At 37.2% G+C, this 23,873-nt stretch overlaps 1 protein-coding gene across 15 annotated transcripts in view; it reads right to left on the minus strand.

Annotated features, from left to right (window-relative positions):
• Positions 1 to 23,873, minus strand: part of PARD3 (par-3 family cell polarity regulator) — a 425,937-nt gene that overhangs the window by 361,985 nt on the left and 40,079 nt on the right. For all 15 annotated transcript variants that reach the window (XM_042889264.1, XM_042889270.1, XM_042889262.1 and 12 more), the window contains exon 2: positions 18,988 to 19,089. In XM_042889264.1, coding sequence (XP_042745198.1) covers positions 18,988 to 19,089 — 102 coding nt within the window. The remainder of the gene's footprint in view (positions 1 to 18,987; positions 19,090 to 23,873) is intronic.

The raw sequence follows: 23,873 nt of genomic DNA on the forward strand, positions 1-23,873 counted from the left end.
GGAAAAAGTTGGTTCCCACCTTCCAATTGAAACCTTTTCTTTCTTGCACATCATTCAACCTAAGACAGTGCCAAAACAATAAGAACATGGAAGGTCTTAAAGCTAACATGAGCAAAGAGAAAAAAAAATCTGATATACGCTGTGTGCATCTAGAGTTCATTTCATTTCATAAAAAAAAAACAAGAACAGCCAACCGGTACAGTCCTTCACACTTCTTCCTATTAAACTCGGACCCCACTTCCTGCTTATGTGCACCTTTATTGTGTAACAAAATCAGAGCTGGCCATACCACATTCCTTCTCCTCATTACTAATGTGTGTCATGTCAACCATCAGACCTGCCCACATTCATACAGGATGCTTGTGAGTGAGCCAAAACACAACCAGCCATGAAAGGAGTGAAATATCTTTTACCCAGAAGTCCTCAGGCTGTTCCACTTATTTCCAGGAGAGAAACTTTTCTACTGGCTCAGTTTAGTGCTCCACCACACCAGTCTTATTCAGCTTCAACCTTTTCAGAAACAGTATTTAATGAACACCTTGGACTACTATGTGCCACAGGCTCTCATGTTTAACAGTGGTCTGCTGATCTTTTAGACAACAGTATTATTTATGATTTCAATAAATGCGAGGTTTAATTTACTAATTTGCTTCTACTCTATGTCTATTTCTATTAAACAGAAAATCACAAGTAGACAAAACTGCTCATACACAGATGAGTACCTGCAGCTTACCACAGCTACATCTCTGAGATTTCTGTAAGCTATGCATAGATCCTTCTTTGGAATTCGCTAAAAAAGAAAACCAAAAAACATTTCCTAAGACCTTTAATCATCTTAAAAGGCTTTAGTATTAAAAAAAACTTTGCAAAGTACTGACTTCATTCTGTTTACATTGAAGCTTGTAGCCATGCCACTAATTTTTAACTCCCAAATTTCTTCCACTTAGTTCATTCACTGTTACAGACATTGATGTTGATTTATCTACTGAACTAAACACACGATGAAGCAGAAGGCAAAAGCACCACCACCACCACAAAATCCTACTGCTCTACCTTTTATTCCATGCTAATTTTGTGACAGTTCCAAGAATAATTCCCTCTACAGCAATAAAAAACATGCCTTTCCTCTACAGTTTCTTATTAAAACTACTTTCCAGCAGTATAATTATGAAAATAAACAGTGACAGAAAGTCAAACTTGAAAACAGATTAAAAGAAAAAAAAATCTTGAAATTTCAAGTTCCATTTCAGAAATTAATGTAAGGACTAATATAAAGAAAATGTTAATATAATAAAGGGGTTTATTCTTAAGATCATAATACCTTTGGTAAAATTGAAGGTTTATAACAGAGAAACTTGACACAAAATTCATAAACCTCTAACCAATATTTTGGCTGATCAAAGCATCAAATTTGAACTCACAGTATGAATGCTGGGACAAACTAGCTCCAAATCTGCAACAGGTTTTCAATTTCAGGGCACGAAAATAATGAATTGTTCACTAAAATGCAGCAAAAGATTAATGTGCTGATCGCTGCAAAGTTACCAGCATGTAAATTCACAAAGTACATCAATTCATTGCTATCAATTTCAGGAGCAATTTAAAAGTAGCCTACCTAGGCTCAGTAACACCCGGCCATTACATTTGGAAACAATTACTAACAGGTAACAGCAGTTCCATATATTTGTTTAACCTGGATTCAATATCCACATGCTATCTGAGGGGTCCTATGGAACTCTGAATGAAGCATTAACCTTTCTGTAAGACATATGTAACACATTCTGAATAGCTAGTCAAGCAGTTTTCCTTCCAGTGTGTGTATACATAATAACCTATTTTTTAGTCTGGCAAATAAAAATATACTTGTTTTTTTATGAATGTAGAAAGAAAAGGGGTAAGGAAAGGGAAGACTTTGTGCATCAAGATGGTCCAACACAACCCTTGCATTACCACACATCATACATTGGCTCTGTAACACCTCCACTGACTAATCCTTTAAATTATTATCAAACACCCCCAGCTTTCACACTTGATGGCTACTCCAAAGATTGAGTATCTGAATGGATGCCAGAGAGCTGAGAGGCAAAAGGCTAGGCAGCAACACCCTGAAGACCTCCCCACCCCAGCCAGAGCGCTGCTATATGCAATCACAGCCTGCAAAGCATACAGACAGCAAGGAATAGTTGTATATTCAAAGAACAAAACACAACTGTTGAGCTTGTTTGCTCAGTAAAACTTCACTACATCACCTGGAAGGACTCAAGTCTTGTTGGGTTATTTGTTTTCAGATAGCACACGTTAGCTATTATTCTATCAAGATACATGACAGAAAATTAAAAAAAAATAATAAAAAAAAAAAGTTGAATATCACATTCCATAATCCAAATGTGGCTGCTCTAGCATCTAAATTCTAAGAAGTCATCTGACATGAGCAGTGCCTTAATATCTTCAAGTTATTTAATGCAAAGAATAGTGACTGCATGAGATTAGGATTCAGCCCACTTAGCTTCTAACAGAGCATGGAATGAGAAAGAAAGAGGAACACACATAAAAACATGAACATATTTCCACACGCACAATACCAAATAGCTCAGTGAATTGTTTCATAACAGACAGTACCAACATTTTTCATGATTCAGGAAATCTCTGTCATGCTAAGAAGACAACAAACTCCTACAACACCATCCTGTGCCTGTTTCTCTTGCTGCAAATCTATCAACGTCTGCCAGCAAGCAGTACTCCGGCACTTCCCTGCAAATCAAACAGGTGCAGCAGGCTGATAGGAAAAAGATTGATGTCTCAGTCTTACACCTGCAATGCTGTTATTGTACTCAACTAACGTAATAAAGTGTAACACCAGTGTCCGGTGTCATTCATCACTGCAGTATGACAGCGTCAAGAAAAGAAATGTGTTTTCTACTGACAACTTGCTTTAATGAAAATGTATTGCAATATTTAAAAAGTTTTCAAAGCTGACTTCTTTTTATGACAGGTGACATACTTATGACTGCTATTTTTGATGAAAAATATGAAACAATGACTTAATACTCATAGAATCATAGAATGGACTGTGTTGAATAGGACCTCAATGATCATCTAGTTTTAATCCCTCTGCAAGGTGCAGATCGCCAACCACCAGACCAGGCTGCCCAGAGCCACATCCAGCCTGGCCTTGAATGCCTCCAGGGATGGGGCATCCTTGGGCAACCTGTTCCAACACAGGTTATATTCAAAACAGAGAAATCATTGTAGTATGCCTTCACAAATGTTAATAGAATCAGAGCAGGCAATTCGGTTACTTAAATACAAAAGATCAGAAAGCAAAGATTGTAGAAGATAATCTAAGGGAGCTTAGTAAGAATGCCTCAGGTTTACAATGTTGAGAAATTAGAACAGTCATTGATGATAAAATAGACTTCAAAAGTGACACTGTAGCTGCCTAACACAGAAGTTACAACATTCTATGTTTTTTTGTTCTCAATAAAACCAGATCGAGAGCAATGATAGCCAAATAGATGGTGGAGTCATCACTACCACGATCTTCCCGGGATTTTGTTTCAGAAAAACACAGAGTGAGGTTTCTTAGAGGTTTTGGGGGTGGAGGTTGTTTGGTGCTGTGTTTCTTTTTAAAGCGTTAACAGATAAAGCAGAAATTATTGAAAACTTCCTTGATTTTTGACTTTTAAATTCACACATCTGAAAGAACTCACAATTTCTGACCATACTGCAAACCAGAGTAATAAAGACTGAGAGGAAAAAAAGAAAATTAAAACACTGAGCTTCCCCAAAGAAACTGCCTAAGAAGAATGGCTGTCAGTCATAAAAGCTGACATAACAGATGACAAGAAACAGGTAACAGCAGAAGTACAAAACATTACCATCACTCTCTCACTACTTTCTATTTATTTTAAATAACAGATGAACAGACATTAATATTTACTGCATTTCAAGTCAGTTAGATAATGCTATTAGCAGACTGAAGTCAGATTAGGCAGCAGCTGGTTAGAAGGATGTCATCTGTCAGTGGCTGTTCTTCTGAAAGCTACTTAATTCTGTCAGTGAAAATTACAGTCCACAAATCAAAAGAACGTAAGTGCTGGAACAGAAACACACGTGAAATCAGACAGTTCCCTCTGGATTTTCCCCATGTTCTATTACCTCCATGATCAATTCATGGTTCAAGTGACAGAAATTGCTGAGAAAGCAAAACACTGCTTTCTTTCTATCTGAGAACTATACTTTGAGCCAGGGGACATATTTTTAGATAATTAAAATTAATTTTCTTTCTCTTTTGTCAAGCAAGATTAAAATCAAGCTCCTGTAAAGAAAAGCTCACCCAGACTCACACTGAGTATTGCAGGGCAAAGATTGTTCCTTTTATGAAAGTGACAAATTTGTCAGTAGGAAATGTGATAAAATTTTTCTCTATCAGCAAATTCTACATCATCAAAATATGACTTTTTCTAATAGCATGAAAATAAGGGGAAAAGACATGCAATGAAAACTTCAGTAACTATTCAAAGTATACATCCATATATTACTTTTACAGCAATACATTAAAACTTCCAAGTTTTAAGCCAGACAACTGTCCACAAAAACACAAACCATGGCAGAACTTGAAAGGTACTTTCAAGTCCTGGAAGTACAAAATATTAGCATTCTGTTTCTATTAAAGCAAAGGATATTCTTTAATAGAAAAAAAAAAAACATTCTGAAATGGAGTGATACCAATACATCCTCCCTTTCTCTTTCTTTTTTTTCCACCCCGTTTGTAGTCTCTCACCCCTTACTTTGAACAAGACAACTAAACCTAGAACAGGAATCTCCTACTGGCATTTTTACAGAGGAGGATGAAAGTGCATGTGGGTGTCTTCAGCTGCTTCATGGGAGGGCAGAGAGAAAAGAAAGCCAGATCTTTTGGAGGTGGAGGGAGGAGAGGAAAGAGGGATATGAGTTGCAACACCAGGAACTCAAATGAGAGAACACATTTTCCACCACTGCAGTGAAATACTGAAACAGGTTCTAGGGAGGCTGTGCAACCTCTGTCCTTGGAGAGACTAAGACCCAAACTGCACAGACCATAGGCAAACTGTGGACCAGATGATTCCAGAGGTCTTCTACAGTCTAAATCCTTTGGCAATTCTTCCACTCTGTTTTGTTTTCAACTTTCCTTGGCATGTGCCTACATAGCAACATTAAATCAAAAACTTCAACCATGGCAAAGAGTGAAGTTCAGCTGTAATAAGTTCTGAGAATGCACATAATCTATCATCTCAGCATGCTGCATTTGGCCAAAATTTGACCCAGTCCTGGGTCACCACCTGCAAAGCCATTCCCAGCATCCAGACTGCTCCATACACCAGACATCTGTGTCTCCCTTCTCCCACCTTCTTCCCCCTGTGACCACAAATATACCCCCACTACTCCCACCGTTGTCCTCTCTCCTGGCAGGGTGAATTTTTAGCCAGAGCAACAGACCCGGCTCTCCAAGCACAAGTGAAAATTCTTGCCACAAGTGCAAGGGAGAGGTGGAAAGCATGGCCATGTCCAGGAGAGGGTGAGGCCTAACAACTGTACAGCACCACAGCCTCAGCCACATTTAAATCCATTACAAAGCCACACCTTAAGGAATTCAAAGGCATGATTAATCATGTTAAGTCATACATGAGTTATAACAGGTATTCAGAGAGAATTAAAAGTAGTAGCTCAGTTTAGACCAGATGAACTTGTAAAATTGGCAGAATGAGACCTAATACTTGGCTTGCATTAAGGAAATCACCAATTACATCTGAAAAGCTTGTGGCAATGTGCCATGATTTCAACATCATAATAAAATATTTTCTGAGCTTGTACGATTGTATGCATTAGCCACCAGGACAGGTTGTCGAGGGAGAGACCTCGCTGCCCTTAGCAACAGGGCCATCTTCTCACAGTGCTGGGAGCCAGAGGGCATGAATGCTGCCCAGGCACAGTGATCTATGCCGCTATTTACGCATCTTTTGCTTATCCCAGGAAGTATTCTAATGCGGACATCTACCACAATCCCCACAAACAAGCTTCAGTAGCAAAAGGAATGCAAGAAACAAGAGTCGAGATCGCCATGTCTCTTCACTGCAGTTCTCTTTGCTCTGTGTTTCACTCAACATGGCCTTGCTCAGCCAGCTATGACCAACCGCGCCTTGCTGTGATCACCAATTTAATAACAACAGCTAACCACCACGCTTCAGCTCTGGCCATGTTCCACATTTGATCGGCCACGTTTGTTCTAACAACTGAACTGTCAGAGGAATCAACACGCTCTTATCTCTTGGTACTCTATTAACACATTGACTTTTTTCTCTCTTTTACATGCCTGTCTGGTTTCATTTTGAAAGAAACAGGATCAGATTTTCACAACAAATCGTGAGAGCTCTCACTAGAAGCTGACTTCCTGCTCCCTGGAGAAGACATTTAAGATTCCTAAGGGACTGCAAAATGAGCTCTTGCAAAAATATAGTAAGTAAAGCAGTAGAAGAAAAGCAATCATAGATTAATGCTTTCAAAAATAATGCCTAAAAATGATTTCAGATGGCTCTTTCACCACCAATTTTTTTTTTTTTTTTTACTTAGGTATCTTAGTAGATTACAAATAATTTGGTGTACAATGGGATATGCTCACCAGCCTTGCCGCATGCCAGTAATGCTGCACCTGGCACTATACTATATATAGTTATACCATAAACACTCTACAACAGAGCTCAACATGATAAACTCCTGTTATGCGTCCCCTCCCCCTTCTCTCTTCTCCCCAACCTTCATAACGCCTTTTAATAAGGCAGCAAGGAGTGTAACTCACAAGCCTTCACCAACTCAGATGTTCATAACAATAAACCTAGAGCACTGGATATTTAAATGCAGGGATTTGGAGATTTTGGACTCTCTTTGTATGTACTGTTTGGCACCTGAGAGAGCGGATGGCACATCCCACACTATACAGCTTTAAAGAAAAGGAAAATTATTCAGTTCAATGCAATAGAACTTCCATAGGAAAAATAGAACTGCATGGAAACCAAACTTATAGCACAGAGAGTGCTATGCAAGCTCTCTGTATTCTAGCATGGAATTGAAACTTTGCCAATTCTAAAATCTTGTATGCAAAACACAAATAGTTATCAGGAAAACAGATTATATTAATCCACTGAGGCTCCTGTCCATGTCATGGTAGCTGGTCAGCTGGTGATGACAGACAGAAATAGGTCTTTAGAGGCACCAAAATAGCAGTGCATCTCTCATGTTTTGCACATAAGGATCTTGATCTTACATTTTCTTAAAACTTATTTAAAGGATTTACCTCACATAAATGAATTTGTTCCTCACTCAAAACATAAAAATAAGCAACTTTTTTCTCATGTCACTATCAAACATTTCATAGATTTTGTTGCACAATTCTTACATAGCTGAGAAGTTATCTTCAACATCTCTGTGCAGTGTACTTTTACATGCAGATCAACTAAACTGACAGTATCAACAGCCAGTTAAAGTAATTAGCATCATCTTTCCTACCTTAGAACACACTGGCCTTGCTTCATGTTTTTCCACCAAAGTAACAGAATTCACCATCAGTATCACAAAGCAAAAAAGCAAGGATCAGGCACAGAAATCCTGAAGTGGCGAGGGCATAGAGATGCCCTCCTACTGAAAAGAGTAGGGGTGTCTCAGTGTCTGCCATAAACTGCACTGAAACAGGACATGAAAAGATTTTCACTAATTAATAAATGCTAATTTGAACAGAAAATGCAAAATGTGACCGATTTAAAGGCGGCTTCATTGCTGAGAGTTGCAACACAGCCTTCAGGTATTTGGAACGGTGAAAGAAATCACTGGAAATAAAGAGTAATCGCATTAATCAGTAACTTCATAGGATGATCTTGATGGTTCTTTTTTACCTTAGATGGGATATCTAAAACTGTCTATTGTGAACAAATTAAGAACTTCAAATTATAATAAATTAGTTAAGCTAACAAAACAACAACAAAAAGGACAGTGCAGCAATTAGCTTTGAATGCAGTTGCATCATCGTTGCAATTCAGAAACTGTAACAAACGTCTTTCCAAAGTGTTCTCCAATTCTCATTAATATTTTATCAAAGATTTAAGAGTCTTGATGTTCTGTAAGAAGATCAAAATAGAACTTCTACCACCACAAAAAGGAGGGAAAAAGAAAAAACAACCAAATTCTGCAAAAAAGGGAGATCAGCAATACAAAGACAGAGGAAGCAAAAAATGTTTTTGCCGCATTCTGATTTTAATGGACTGAGGTGAATATCAATACTTCAGAATGTTTTAGAAAATGCATTTTAGCTTGCCTGTCTTTACAGGCATAAGCAAAATCTTGTTCCACCAGAAAATGACAATATAAGAGGTTTTATGTGGATCAGCAGCAAAGTCTGCTACCTTTTCACAAAGCAGAGTTTTAAATATTCCATATCTACCAGCACTGCCCTTCAGAACCACATCCATGTGAGCAATGGTTTTAGAAATTATTTTTTCTTGAAGTGACACCCTTGAAGATTAACTGAAACCAGATGACACTTTTTCTTTTTTTTTTCTTTTTCCCAATAATAACAGAATTGAGAGCATCAAATAATGAAAGCAACAAGTATACATGCTAGGGACTTTTTCAAGCACCAGCTTGAATTCAGTCATGGAGTATATTTCCCATTAGCCACTAGAGGTCAGACAGCAACCATGGCAGTCATCCAAAAACTGAGAGGCTGCAAAAACCTTAAGTTCTGTGAAAATTAAGATATAGTAATATGCACTTACAAACAAACTTATTAAATTAATTTGAGCAAACTTTCAATTTCCAATGAACTTGAATGCTCACATACCTCTGCAGAACTCAGAACAAGAGTTTTACTTCTCAAATTACATCTGATAGTAAAGCAAAACAGAATTTGAGCTTGGTGCCCTTTTGAAGGCATTCCTCATTTTTGCAAATTTTTCCTCAGTTTAAAACTTTCATTCAGACAAAAGCGCTTCACCTGTGACTGTAATTAACATTACAGAAACACTCTAAAGCTGGGATATCTTAATACTCTAATAGTCAATATTTTTGCAGTTTATAGGGACGTTCTAAGCTTTTCAAGAACAGAAACAGTAATAAAACAAATATGAACCCAAATACATTAAACCCATTGTCTTTTTCACCTAATACCAAAGCTTACACTGGGCTTGCTAACAGTCTGGCTGGGCATACTGCTCTCAGATTTAGGAGCAGAGCTAGCGGTCAGCTATGAGAAATTCACTCTTACTGCTAATGACAATGTAGTTTATTTCAAAGCATTTGTGGAAAGCGCTAACTGCAAACTATTAAAAGCTTCCATGTTCTGCAGTTAATTAAAAAATTCCCCTGGAAGTTACTTTAAGCCTTTCAAAAAGGCACTCTGTGCACGTAAATTCAGTGAGATGGCTATGAAGTCCATGATCACGAGCTCCTTTCATATTTGACTAAATTGGAGATCAGTATACAAAGACATTTCAAGGACTGACTCACTTGTTTTTGTTCCATTTCCTACAGCACATGGTACGTTTGCTCTTTGGAGAAATCTCATTTAATTATATTCCAACTATAAAAGATAAAGACCTGTGTATGAGTCTTTTACTATTGAAGTGCAATAATGCCAAGGCATTAAGCTGCCCTCTAACCCTAGGAACTGGTCCCACCAGAACAGGTGCTGCCGCTGACTCGCACTACCTGTTCTGGAATAAGTAAAATATTTCACTCCCTAAAGCTCTCAGTCTGGTACATTTCAACTTTAAAAAAGAATAAATAAATAGTAATGAAGAGCAGTGAAACAGCTGTAACCTGAATAATTGTTTTAAAAGTTTCAGCATGACAAAACACTACTAGAAGCTCACAGTGTGTGGGACTACAGAAGCAACTGCCAGCAACAAAACAGAAATCTTAAAAGCAAAGGGAACGCAGACTTTTCTTACAAAAAAAATCACACTACATTTCATTAGCTTGCAAGAAACACTGTGGCAAAAACTGAAAAGCAAACAGCAAAAAACCCCACCACAGCTTTACCTGCCCACAAGCTTGTTGTATAAGTACACATACATACCCACACACAGATTGCAAATCAGCAGAGATTATTTTCCGCTTCGTATGAACACATCAAGCTTTACAATCTAGGAATTTGGGAAGATATTTGTAAAGGAAAATACAAACACAAACCTGCTTTTTCTTTGTCTGCCTTTTTTGAGCGTCCAACGATGCTGACTTAAAGCTAAGGGACTTGGATTGTCTCCTGACTTTAACTGAATCTCTCCGACGGTCATATGAAAAAGATGATGACTTCTTTGTAATTTTCCTCTTCGGTATGTCTGCCATTTTAACCACCAAAACTTGGTTAATTCAAGCAAACAGTGTCCCAGAAAGGCAAATCCTCAGTATGATCAAGCTTCCATAAAACTTACAGGGAACAGTCTTCAATCCTATAGGAAGCAAAGTGACCTACAGGGAGCAGAGCCCACTTTCAGTTCAGCAATTTCAGTTTTCCAGCAGGTTGTACAGATGAAGAAAGGCGATGGTCCTGCAATGCTGTGTGTCACTGAGGAGCAGGCAGAACTCCTTCTTGCTGTATAAACTCAAACAGGCTTCAGCAGTGATGCTAATCTGAAAAACATAGTGACTATCCTGCTGAGTACGCTAAAGGTGAACGGAAGGTAGTTCCCTGCAGAGCAGGAGGGTGTGGAAGTACACCAACAGGGTGTGGGGATGAAGCAGAAGACTTTGGGTTCAAAGCATCTTCTTAACTCCTTCCTTTCTAGGCTACTGCTAACAAGGTACGTGAGAAGTCAGGCTGAGAAGATTCCCCCAAAATGTGGTGTTATTTTCTTATCCAAAACACCTGCTGAAAGAACCTTTAGCATGACGTAGCTGCCGCATTCATTATGAGCCCTATTCAAATGTTCCCTTTGCCAGAAAGGCTATTCATTCCATAAACTTAGGAGACCCTTTATCTACTAAGCCTGCTGGAAAATGAAGTCCAGGCCTATATAGGAATCCTGCTGTCCTTACAGGGAAATAACTATGAAGTTACATCCTCTAATGGAACCAGTGGATGAGAGGGAAATGTTAATGAATTTTCAACCTAGTGACAGTGTGGGAATCTTATCAAGCAGCTGAGATTGCAACTTTTGTAGCAGGCCTGTGTTTAGGTAGGAATGTTTTCCTTGCATAAGGTATTAGTCAAGAAACACTACAAGGGTGTAGAAGCCCAAGACTCCCTGCTATTGATTTTGATTAGGCAAAACATCTCCAAAGTGCAATGTTGCGCATAGAGGAATGTGCTTGCAAACCTGATAGTGTTGTATCAGATTTAAATCTCTGTTAGAAGACTAAAAAGAAAGTTGTGTTTTGACAAACTTATGACACTGTCCAGGGTCTCTTCCAGAAACTTATACTTAATTTATTCATGGCACTACTTTGCATACTAAGCAGCCATGAATAATTTAGACATGCAGAATTATCCATTACTATAATTAAGCTTTAATATGGGTCAGTCCTCTAGCATACAAGTCTCATCATTTCTATTCAGAAATATTTGTAAAGCTCTAGCAGTGTTTCTTTTAAAACCTGACGATGTGCGTAAGAGGGCAGTGTTAATGAATTCCCACAACCAGCCCTTGCTGCAAGTTTTTCTTTTGTTGCAGGATGAATAATATACTTCTAGGACAAAGTGATACTGCTAAAATTAATGAAAAGATAGCAGCATATCATGCCTTAGCCATGATGGCCTAATTCTAGATTCACTGCAGATTTGTGTGGAGAATTAAACAGGGAAGAATTATAAAACATTTCTTTCTATTATCTACAATTCCATCTAACTAGTGAATTTTGTAAGTATTACAAGGCAGAAAAAAAATACATTATTAAATGGTCTTTGTACAACGTGTCTCTTAATTGTGATGGGTTTAAAATACTGTAGCAGTCATCATCCACAGACACATAATGACATTCAGTGCTACCAATATCAGCCACTGCGAGACCATCGGTGAAAACCGCAGTGTGTGGAAATGGTGAAGTGTAAAGAAAACTGAAGCCCTATTTAAATTACCACTTCCCATAATTTACCAGCATCATCTTTCTGAAGAGTGAACAATTAACAGCTAGTACAGCAGGATGCATGCTTTAAGCTATGACAATTACATCTCTCCAAAACTTTTTGTACTATCTGCACCATCTGCTAAAAATCACAGATATTCTCATGTAAAATAAAAGTTCAGGTCAAGAAAAGCCTGACAGCCTTTTGCATGTATCTACTCTCATTAATTATTCTAACCAGGCTTATTTGTAAAAAAAAAAAAAAAAAAAAAAAAGCAAAAAGCAGTAAAGGCTGACAAAAGCACAAATTAATTTTAGAAATCCATTAAAATCCATTTTACTTCATTGCATTTTGATGGAATCCACAACTGAGTTGATAGTAAATACCACAGGTATTGCTAACCTTGCTTATTCAGTTCAATAAATAAAAACCACATTAGTTCTCACGCAGAGTCCTCTGATATTCTGGCAAACAAACTGAGAGATGGGGTCCAAAGAGTGCCAGAGCCTGAATGAGGTGAGCAGCAGGAGGGGGTGACAGCATCAGGGAGAGGCACAAGGGCAAGCTACTGGATGCCTTATTTTACCCTATTAAATCTTACATATTCAGTGTTTCCTCACTTCCACAAGATTTAGTCACATCTACATTGTAAAAAGGTAAAAATTAATTAGAAATATTATAATCATCTTAATTCAATTCTTTGAGAGACACTAATTGTATTTGGAGTAACTCATTTCCAAGTACGTCTTCATTAAAAAGCTGCTAGGAATAAAGGCTGTCTTCAGGACTTTGACTACTTCTTTGATTTAACTCCACCAGCAAGATGAACATAAAAATCACGAGGACACCCTGGCAATAATGAGTCAACAGTGCTAAAGCAAGAAAATCCAGTTAAAACAGAGACATTCTGTTTTTCATTTGTCAGAACCTCAGTTAAAAGTATATTGTCAATCCTCTTAAAATTTACTCAAAAATAAAAACATGCTGCAGAATATTGGGTGACATCAAAAGCTCATTGTTAAACTAAAGTTTTTGAGCTCTATTGCAGAAGAGAATCATGAATATGTTGTATGAAAGGTTTCTTTCCCAATACCAATACTTTCCCAAGCTCAGCAGCACAAGTGGTTATTTTAAGCTGTTGCAAGAAAAGAATGCCTTATGCTCAAAATGTGTTTTGCCAAGTCACTTACGAGTAACAACAAATTGTTTCAAGGTCATTCTGCTTTCCTGGGATACAGAGAAGGAAGCCACAGAACAAAATGAGAGTGGCAAAGAGAGACAAGGCAGCAGTTAAATATTAGTTCTATGGAAAAGTTTTGGAGAGAAAGGAAAGAAAAGGGCACACTGAGTAATACTTTGGCATTTGCAGGTTCTGCTATCCAATTTGCTGCACTAGATCCAGATGTCCTTCCGTTCACTCCAGGGTTTTAATCTGTTAGTAGCAGAAAACATCAGAAGTATAACAAAAAATTGTTGTTCTTCTCTGTTTAGGCTCTTGGAGTTAAATTCTGAAGTTGCAAAGTCAAAGAAAACGCAAATGTAAATGCAGCTGTAACTTTGCTTAACCGAAGCAGAGAGACCCAAATTTAGAACAAACAGCACCACTTTGAGTATCCTGATTAGCTGCTGATGGAGATCCAAAGATAACAGAAGTTTATCTGCGCAACTTTCATCATGTTCTAAAGCTCTTTAACATTTTAAAGGAAAACAGACACAAGGTTACCAGAATCTCCTTTCTACCAGCGCTGTATTGCCACTGCTGTATGCCGAATTCACTATAAAACCCAGATTTTGCATAACTCTCCCAAAAAAGAGTGACAGAATAAAATAAGGAGCAGCCTTTATAATTGTAATCACAGCTCTCCAGACCCAAGCTAGCCTTTAGCCTCAAGATCATAACACTCAAAATAGAGCTATTTTTCTGTTGGTTTCAAGTTAACATTTGTTACAAAAAAATACAGTCATACTTTCCAAAGCCACATTTGTATATCACATGCTTCTCTAACTCAACAGTGCTTTCCAAGAGGAAGTAAACAAAACAACAGGATTATTTACAATTGACCGTATGTTTAATACAAAAACCAAAAGTTCATTTCCTTTCCACAATGCTGGGAAAAGTTCCTAATATGCCTTCATACTTTGTGAAGAAATAGCTCAGAATCTCTCCCATCATGCTAGAAACAAGCAAGTATTAAATTCATTACAGTACTAAAAGTGTCTTTGTAGGTCTCCAGAAGGGGATGCAAATCAACTCAAGTGATCTCAACATTTTCAGCTGCAGCTTGATTACTTAAAGCTAGCTGTAGTTTGTGAACATTTATGAACTTTACCTCAAAACAGATTTTTTAGACTCACGTTAATATTTAATGAATGAATGTTCACATTAAATGAATGTCCATCTCAGTTTCACCAACAGAATTTCACTCTGTACAGCACTTTCTTTTTCTTCACTGTCTTTCTAGGTGGTTCAAAATACTCTAAACCAGCACTAAACACCAACATCACCTCATCTCACACTGAACTGGATACTGCCAGCATGCACACAAACACTGTAGTTAGCATGACAGTTCACACCAGACACTGTCAAACAATATTTCTCCATTTGGTACATCTGCATTCAGTGGGGCATAAATATTAATTATGTGGGGTACACACTTGACCAAATATTTGAAAAAAATAAACCCAGTAGAGAAAGTCTACTTTTTAGTTTAGAGACAATTGCTCAGATTGTAAGTGTATACACCAAAACACAGCAAATTAGCAGTGTTTATTTTTGAGAACTGGAGCACTGAATTTATTGGTACAGCAATGAGTGAAATCACGAGATGCCAAAGCTTCTACAGCTACAGGTTGCTAATCATAAGCTAACAAAAACCTAACCTGTTAGGGTAAATGAACTGATCAATAATCGTCAGCAACTTCACATCCTATGAGCTCTATTTGTCCAGCTGTATAACAAAGTCAGTGCCTGTTTATAACAAATACTCATTGCTTTCTTGGGAAGAAAAGCCTTTAATTTCTCAGAAATATTGGAGCTACACCAAATAGAGACAGTGTGGTCTCTACAGCTTTTCAGTGACCAACAGTCTGAGCATCACTAGGAAGGAAAGGATTACACATAATTGCACATGTATTTTTTTTTTATAATTGTCCAAAACATAAGTGACTTTTTGAGTGAGAATTCAGTTGAGAATAAGCAATATTCTTACACACATTTTTGAAATAGGAGGTTATACAGGAATTCATTGAATATTTTTTTCCATGGACAAACGAGAGCCTAAGTACTTCCATATCACACCCAAAGTACGAGGACCAGTGAAGTGTGTATGGGCTTTGGTCAGCCAGGAAAAAACATAGTTAAATACAGCTGGTTTTTGCTGAGTGTTTTTTTTTTCTTTTTTTCTTTTTTCTTTTTTTTTTTCTTTTTTTTTTTTCTTCTGAGAATGCCTACCTACAGAAAACTGAGGTCATCGAGTTTGTTATCATCAAGCTGGAAACCTGACAAGTTGACATATGTTTTTCTGAAAGCCTTTAAATAAAGGGCTACTTTTACAAGTAACAGAAATCCAAGTAAAACAGCTTGCTAATCTAACTTAAAAATATTGTTCTGATAGCTAAGTGAACAAGAATTTTTTTTTAAATGATTGAAATAGGTTACAAAGTTCAATAGCAGCAGGCTGAAGGAAATTATTTCTCCTTTTGTTCACACATGAATACCAGAAGTTACAAAGAGATTCCTGTTCTTCAAGACAAATAATTTTCAAAAATAGCAAAAAAAAACAAAAACAAAAACAAACAAACAAACAAAAGACTACCCACTTGTATACATAGAACGTTAGAGAGAGAGGGGTAATTTTTCTCTGGTGTATTTCCATTGGAAACAATCTTCCACAACAAAAAACTCAACGTTGTCACTTCAATTATAAAAACAGTTGCCATGAAAAAACTACCCAAGTGAGTACTTACTAATTTTTGTTTTAATACTGTTCCTACAAATAACTCAATTAACCAAGTTCATGTGCAGTGACACTGTGTAATACAAACGACGAAGTCGCACGCCAGCTAAGTTAGAAGGCATTGTGCACTTTCTCAATGATGTTAAAAGACTTAAGAAAAGCTGTTCAGAAAGGAACAAGCAGCATAGCAAAATCAATTTTTCCATGCAGGTTTTTTCACGTTTTTCTCCCTTTTTTAAGAGGAAAACAAGACTGCACACTGCAAATAATCCCAGAGAGCAACTGGTCAACCCATACCCATCTGTTCTGCTCTACTAAAGGACAAAAGAACACCAACACACAGGGACAGAAAAGGCTACATAGTCATTTTATCATGCTGCGTGTTAATGGAAGGACACTGTCACAAAGATACTTCTCTTATTCCATTCAGAACAGCTGCTGTCTCAAAGGATCTTTGTATTTGTTATAGGTTAGAAAATTTTCTCCATGGAGACAGTGGAATATTCCTCACATTACTTAAGAGTTTTACTAATATAGTTGACTATGAGAGAAGTTCATCAACAGGACAGGACTTAGTTGCTTCATATTCTATATTTTGCTAATAAGATGTTGTACAAACAATCATGATACAGAAGCGACATAAAAAAGAGAAACTCTAGTATTTTACACTGTGGGAATGATGCATACATCTAAAGAACTGTAAAAGCAAGCTGACCGTCAGAAATACACGACAGATAATAAGCAACACAACCACTTTGTCATCAGGAACATAAAGACCTTCTTTGTGAAAATGAACACTAAGTGTTTAGTTTTAAAATATCCTGAAAATTTTTGTCCCAATTAAGAAAAAAAATTATAAGCTTCTATTTATAAGCTTTATCACCTTCTCTTTTCTGGAGGTTTGTGGCCCTGCCTGTAGCAGGGAGGTTGGCACTTGATGATCCTTGGGGTCCCTTTCAACCCAAGCCATTCTATGATTCTATGATTTAACTTTGACTATAACTAATTGTATGGACTTCAGTGATAATTTACATGTTTACACGTCATCTGTTTTTAAACAAGATGTGCCAAATTTTATATATATATAAAATATTACTAATTGGACGTTGCAGTTATGAGACTTATACTGGCTCCTGCTAACACAGCTACACTTGACATGGAAGCACAAAATGTAAAGCTAACAATTCAAAACTGCAAGGAACCAGGAAGGTCAGCTGTAAAATGTAAGATAAGAAACTGAAAAACAATGACTAATGATTGAAATGCTTGAAGAGATTAAGTGTGAAGGTCAAATGAGAATGATTAATTCAAGGATGTAAGCCAATACAGCACAGTACATGTTTATATTGCACTTTCCTAATCAATGCTACAAGGTCTTTAAAAAAATAATAATAATAACTGATAGATGCTACTAGCAGAGACATGCCAGATTCACAGAATCAGAGGAAATGAGCTTGGCAAATCTGGAAATAAATACTACCAGCTACTGGTATCTTGTCCATCTGTACACAAAAACAATATTGCAATAATGACTTTGCTTGTTTCAGTTGCAGTCAAAAGCTTTTCAGCTATTAGTCACACACTTATAAACACCCACAGAGTTTCACTGGGAGGAATTACCCTGCTTGAAGGCGGCAAGCTGAGATAACAGCCAACAAATGAGGTCTTCGAGTCACCAGAATTTAAACTTCTTCTGAAGCAAGAAGCACATGAGGAGCCAAGAAGTGTGTGATTCAAATAACTCATAAGTCTTGTGTAGAGATTTGTGTGTTTGTACATATTTGCATATTTAGTGACAGCTTCCACCAGTCTCGAGGCCCATAAGCAAAAGTTAAACTAATCACACAACTTGAGGCCTTGAATATGAGATAACTAACGGGAGGTTTTAATTAGCTTTTCATGAAATCTTAGCTGGGCGCTATTTTTATTGAAGAAATTCCTAAAAACTCAGCACTGTTACTATATACCACTCTGTACTTCAGACAGCAAGGAGTCTTCATGTCCCAAGACTCCCCACCTATTTTTTCTTTATAAAGTCCTGGTTGAAATAACCAAGACAATTAAGTTTTGTCACAAGAAATATCTGTAGGCGAAGTATCAACTTCTGAAAAATTAGCCTAAGAGTGATCATTGGGCCTCTTTTCAAGGATATTTAGAGAGTGTGTTACTTCCAATAGAGGCAATTAAAGAACTCTCCAGTGACGAGAGCAGGTCCTAAAGCACGCTTCCAGGCTGAAGTTTGCATCAGGCTCAGGCACTCTCATGAGCTTCAGCAAACAGGAGCAGCTTTGCAGAGAAAAGAGATGTATTTACATAAGCCTTTACAGCTTGCCACAGTGTTTCTTACCTTACCCTTTTGAACACATAGTTCAAAGACAAAAATATCTATAACCTCAATCAATCAACCAATAAAGAAAAACCTCTTACTTGACAGTGATCTAAATCTCTACTTAAAAAGGAGGAAAAGCACACACAGGGTCCAACAATGTACAATTATTTTCTGAAGTTCTGTGTATCCAGCAATTATCCAAATATGTAGATCCAATATCCAAAAAGATTTATGAAAAACCTTCCACAGCTTGAAAACAGTGTATTTTTCATATATTCAACTGGTAACACAAAGCTTAACTTCTCTATTCAATTTTTTGTATTATTGTTCCTCTGAATTTTTTTATTATTATTATTGATACTTCAGCTCATTTTTGTACTTCATCTTTTACAGAACCAAAGAGAAGGGAAAACTCATTATTTTAATAAAATAATTCCTGTACTCTCTGACAAATCATAGCAATAACAGACTTCCCACATTGGTTAAGCAAACAATTTAAAAAAATAAATCCTTTGTATTGTTTGACTCGCAGTTTCAGACATGTGCTGGAAACACAGAATAACTGGCCTGATTGTGCATACTGAGCTTCTTTCATAGCTGTTTGTACTTACACGGTCTTTGTCATCAGCAACATCACAGAGAATGTCATCCAGATCCAAGATGCCACCGTCCCCATGCTCCAGCCGATGTACTTGTATCCAATAGTTTGGATCCTGCACAAAGAGAGGAAAAGAAAACAACAGAGATCAGAAACACGACAGAAAAAGTTTATCCCATCTAATACAATGATCATCACGTTCTAAAATGCTCAGCATTAAAACTTCTATTTAGGTCATAATTAAGTAATGTAAATTAAAACATAAAGCCAAAGCATTTCTTTTCAAATAATCATTCTAGATGAATGCGGTTTCACGTGATAAGATGATCACAATTCTAACACTAGCACACAAGAGAAAGAAGTTCCCAGTGTTACCAATTCTATGCACTGTATGAAAGGAAAACACATCCTTCTCTAGATAAACTACCTCAGACAGTGGACAATGGGCACAGAATTGTAGGGGGGGAGGGGGGGGGAAAGGAAAAAAAAAAAAAAGAAATGTTGCAAAGTGTGTTTGCTTATTTTGTAGATTCTTTTTTCTATACAATAGCTGCAAAAGTTTAACAGCTTTTCTTATGAAAAGAAATCTATATTGAAATGAAATGAAACTGTATGAAAGACCTTTCAACCTGTGCTTGCTGAGTTGGTAGTAGGATATCTGAGTTATGTATAAGGAACACTTTGCATTTTATTAAGATTTAATTATATACACGTGTATATTTATGTATGTATGTATGCCCACCAGTAATTGGAAAGACTAGCTTTATAGTTTTCACTATTACTTTTACTACAGAAGGAAGTCATAACTGAAAGAACAACATAGCATCCACAGTGTCTTCTGCATGTTCTTAAATCACCTGACTACTGACTAGAACTCAACTTGCTATTCTTAAAAGGTTTGTTTTCCAACAGGGAAAAGTTGTACTATAAACATACAACCTGAACATGATAAATAATCTTTTCTTTCTTTTCAAATATTCCCCCTTAACAAAGCCAATGCCCCGGGCTGTTGTTAAACATAAAAAGAGGAGCAGAGCTTTGTTGCTTTTCACACAACAGGCACAACTGCAGAAAGCAACTGATTTGAGGACCTCCAAACTTGCAACATCTTGCAAAATGTGCCCGACTTCCTAGAAATAGTAACTAGCATCAACCTCTTTTCAGGTATCGGTGTCTGGAAGTCACAACATTCCATGTCTTAAAGGACAGACCAGCAGAAGAAAAGGGCCAACCAGAAATCCTTTAAATCCAAACATATTTTTAAATCTCAAGAGTACAAGCTGCATGAAATTTTGGGCAACATGCTCCACAGAAGAACATCAAATGATGTTTGTTTTGTTTGTAATGTCCTAGAAGTCTATTTCCAAACTTTGTATGTGATACGTTTGTATAGATGAACGGTTTTGGAGAAATGTGATAACCATGAAACTTGCCTCATTTCTACCTGAGGAAATTAACTAAAATACAGCTGTTAATTATCCCCATCAGATATCATAATTTCATTTAGCATTCATTAGACAAGAGATTTCTGAAATTAAACTCACCATCCACTTTTGTAAAGTAAAAATTCAGAAATAATTTAAAACAATACTACATTATTCGCATTATCGCACATACAGCGGAACTTCAAGATGCTTAAGAAACTTCAAAGGCCATTAATGAACAAGTTCCCAAGCAAAATGCACTAGACGTGCCTTTGTAAATTCTGCTCTAAGACTAAAAGGAAAGACACCTTTCTTCATGCTCTAGCCCATTACAGAAAACTCCTCTCTCTGGTACGTCGACCAAACCCTGAGACAGTTATGAACGCCCAGGCTTTGAAGGCACAAAAGAACTGACAGGCTAGGAAACATCTTATGGCCTTGATTCACATTCCCACTGCTAATTAATCCAGCTCAAAAAATCCATCAAAACAAACAACACACAAACTCAAGATAGAACTTTAATATTCCTGTCTGCTTTTTTTTTTTCCTTTCTACCATAAGTACTTCCCACCTCCAAGGCAAACATAAGGAAATGTGCACGATTACGGTATCAATAGTAGGAACGCCCACTTCTAAAGCACTATTGTGCTATTTCAGCATGTTCAATCTGCATTAAAAATAGCTTTGATAAAAGCTGCATCACTTTTGCTAATTAGTTCCTTTAAAAGTTTCTCGATATTACATAAGAAGTTTTAGATCCATTTTTTCTGCATTACCTATTTGTTGTGCCATAACCTGAACTACTCCGGTCGCTTTTCCTGTTTGACGAGGGCCTGATACAAAACAGCAAGTTAGCAAGACCAGACAAGAAATATATAAAACTAGTTTGGCAAGAATTTACTCTGGCAGGATTTGGTAAGTAAATACGAAATAACAATGAAACTTTTCATTAAAGCCTTCTCCAAACTTCACAGAGCAGTCCTTCTCTTGAGGCCCTTTTCCTCCATTAAAATTTTCCCATAAATCAAAGACTTGGAGGGGGAGGCTTGGGAAGAGTTCTAGCAAGGAGTGAAAAAATCACGTGCTGTAAAGATTAGTTATGCCATGCCCCCTGCACCACCTTCCCCCCTACCCATCTCTCACCCCTCTTCCCCCCAAAAAATAACAACTAGTGATTTTACTGCATTAATAAAGTCCTATACACAATCCCAAATTTTCAAGCTTAATTCTATGTAATTACTGCGCAAACAAGATGGAAACATAAACTGCACAAATGCTCAAACTGAAATTCCTGGTCCATACTCTGTCTACAACAAACACACATTGCATAAGAAACAGCTTATATGGTCTATTTGCTAAATGCAAAGGAAACTGAACCAAGATCAGCACTGACTTGAATTCAAGCACTACTAAACTGATTTTACAGTATTCATGGCATGGTCAAGTCGTATTTCCTCCACTGCAGTCATTAAACAGATATTCAGAATTTCCCATGTGAAGGTAGTAATGCAGTCCTCAAACAATTTCTGAAGCAGCCAAAATTACTGTTTTGGCTTCAAACAGTTAGTGATTCATAATGTGGAAATTGGCACCAAACTGAGTTTACTAGAGTTACTTCATCTGTGAGGCAGACAGCTCCAACGAGAGTCCTTCAGGACACCTCAGGGACTTTCAGGGTCACTGTTTCCTGGTGACTGTGCAGAGCCCCAAATGAAGTCTCATGAACAGAGGACTTGCTCCAACGGTAACTCAGAGAAGCTGTCTGCTTACAGCACATGGGAAGAGATGCTTGCAGGACTGAGAAGGAAAATGTCTGCTAGTTACAAAACATAAAGAGTACAAAGGACATTAAGTCCAGAAGATAGAAATGTCAATTTCTGCAAAGATGAAAAAAATGCTAAACAAAATTAAATGTGCGTGTATATAGAGAGACTTTTTTCATCAAATCTGCTTCAGAATTTTTCTGGTTAAAGAAAACATTATCACAGACATGAAAATTTTGCTGCAGTTTCAAAACCTGAGTTTGGATATTACATAGGTTTCCATATTTTGTCAACAAAATAAATCCATGTTTATAACCTCTTTCACCCTTCTCGTGATTGCCTACAAAAGGTCTACAAATTTGCAATGCATTTAGAGGTATCAAAGCATACTTTGATAGAAAACTCATAACTACACTGCTCTATCAATGTGTAAATTAGCAATGTGTAACATTTCATAAAAGTTGTATAAATGTCTTTGTCACTAGTGCATGTAGAAGAACTAGCAAGTTCACTTCATCGAATAAAAGGACATAAGTAATGCTAAACCTGATTTATAGCATCTTCATTTAAATATTGCATCACTCAGCTCAAGTCTAAGCAAGTCAGATCTCCTGTTTCCTGTGCACACCCATCTAACTATTCTACTTGACGGTGATTATAAAGGTACTTAGAATTTAAAATCATGAGCACCACATTTTCTGCTCCAAAGTCCTCTATAATGGAAGATAAATATTTGCTAAGTGAACACTAACAGAGAGTGGAAGCAAGAACAGTTTAGCAAAGCTAGTAAAAATGCAGTCATTCATATTCTGTTTATTCCATATAACACGACTTGTGAAAAGCACAAAGGAAAAACTGAGAAAACCATTAGTTTAAGTAACATCATTCAGTGTTCTGTAGTTAACAACGTTATGTTCCCACATCGTAGAAACAAGGACCACATGTGGAAAACAATATCTAGAAACAGGAATGGAAACTATAATTTGTTCTTAACTAATGGCACAGACAGATTTCTTACGCTTCTTATTTCTAAATGTGTATTAGTTTTTGCAAACGTACCCTTTCCAAAAATATATGTTTAACATTGTAAGTTGCAATAAAAAAGCTTGTCCTTTGAAATATTTTGTCCATGCCATAGAAGAGAGTACCATAAACTTCACTGGAAAAAGCAATCTACAAAAGTCACTCTGAAAGTAATGCCTCCGATTTATTTCCATGGAAACTACAAAAGATACAAAGAGCACAATCACACTAGTTGATAGAGCAAATTCTCAGCTACAAAACACTGTTTCTCAGTGCAGTCACCATCATGAGCTACGTATTTGACCAGGGATGAACAAGAGCCTGCGTGCCGTGCTTGTAAATGTCTGCACCAGTGGAGGTGACCCACTGTCAGCGTCAACACTGCAGAAATACACCCAGAAACACACCATCCACCACCTCACTATGCTCACATCCACTGTCTGGTCTCCATCAATGTTCAGCAGGTGCCAATGAATGTCAGTGGGTGCCATCTTTTCCACTCGGAGGAATTCAGTTCCGCACTTACGCTTCATACATCTATGTCAGACGCCATATTGTCAGACTGCCCCTCTCCCGCCATCTGTCACACAGCAACATAACGTAGTGGAGTGTTAGTGGGAAGGTTCAGCTTCTACTGTCATACTACCAACTAAGTTTGTGGGCCAAAATAATAAAAACAGGAGGCGTTA

The sequence above is a fragment of the Lagopus leucura genome, unplaced genomic scaffold (assembly GCF_019238085.1).
Source record: "Lagopus leucura isolate 7727_CA_CO unplaced genomic scaffold, USGS_WTPT01 Super-Scaffold_100157, whole genome shotgun sequence".
NCBI lineage: Eukaryota > Metazoa > Chordata > Aves > Galliformes > Phasianidae > Lagopus > Lagopus leucura.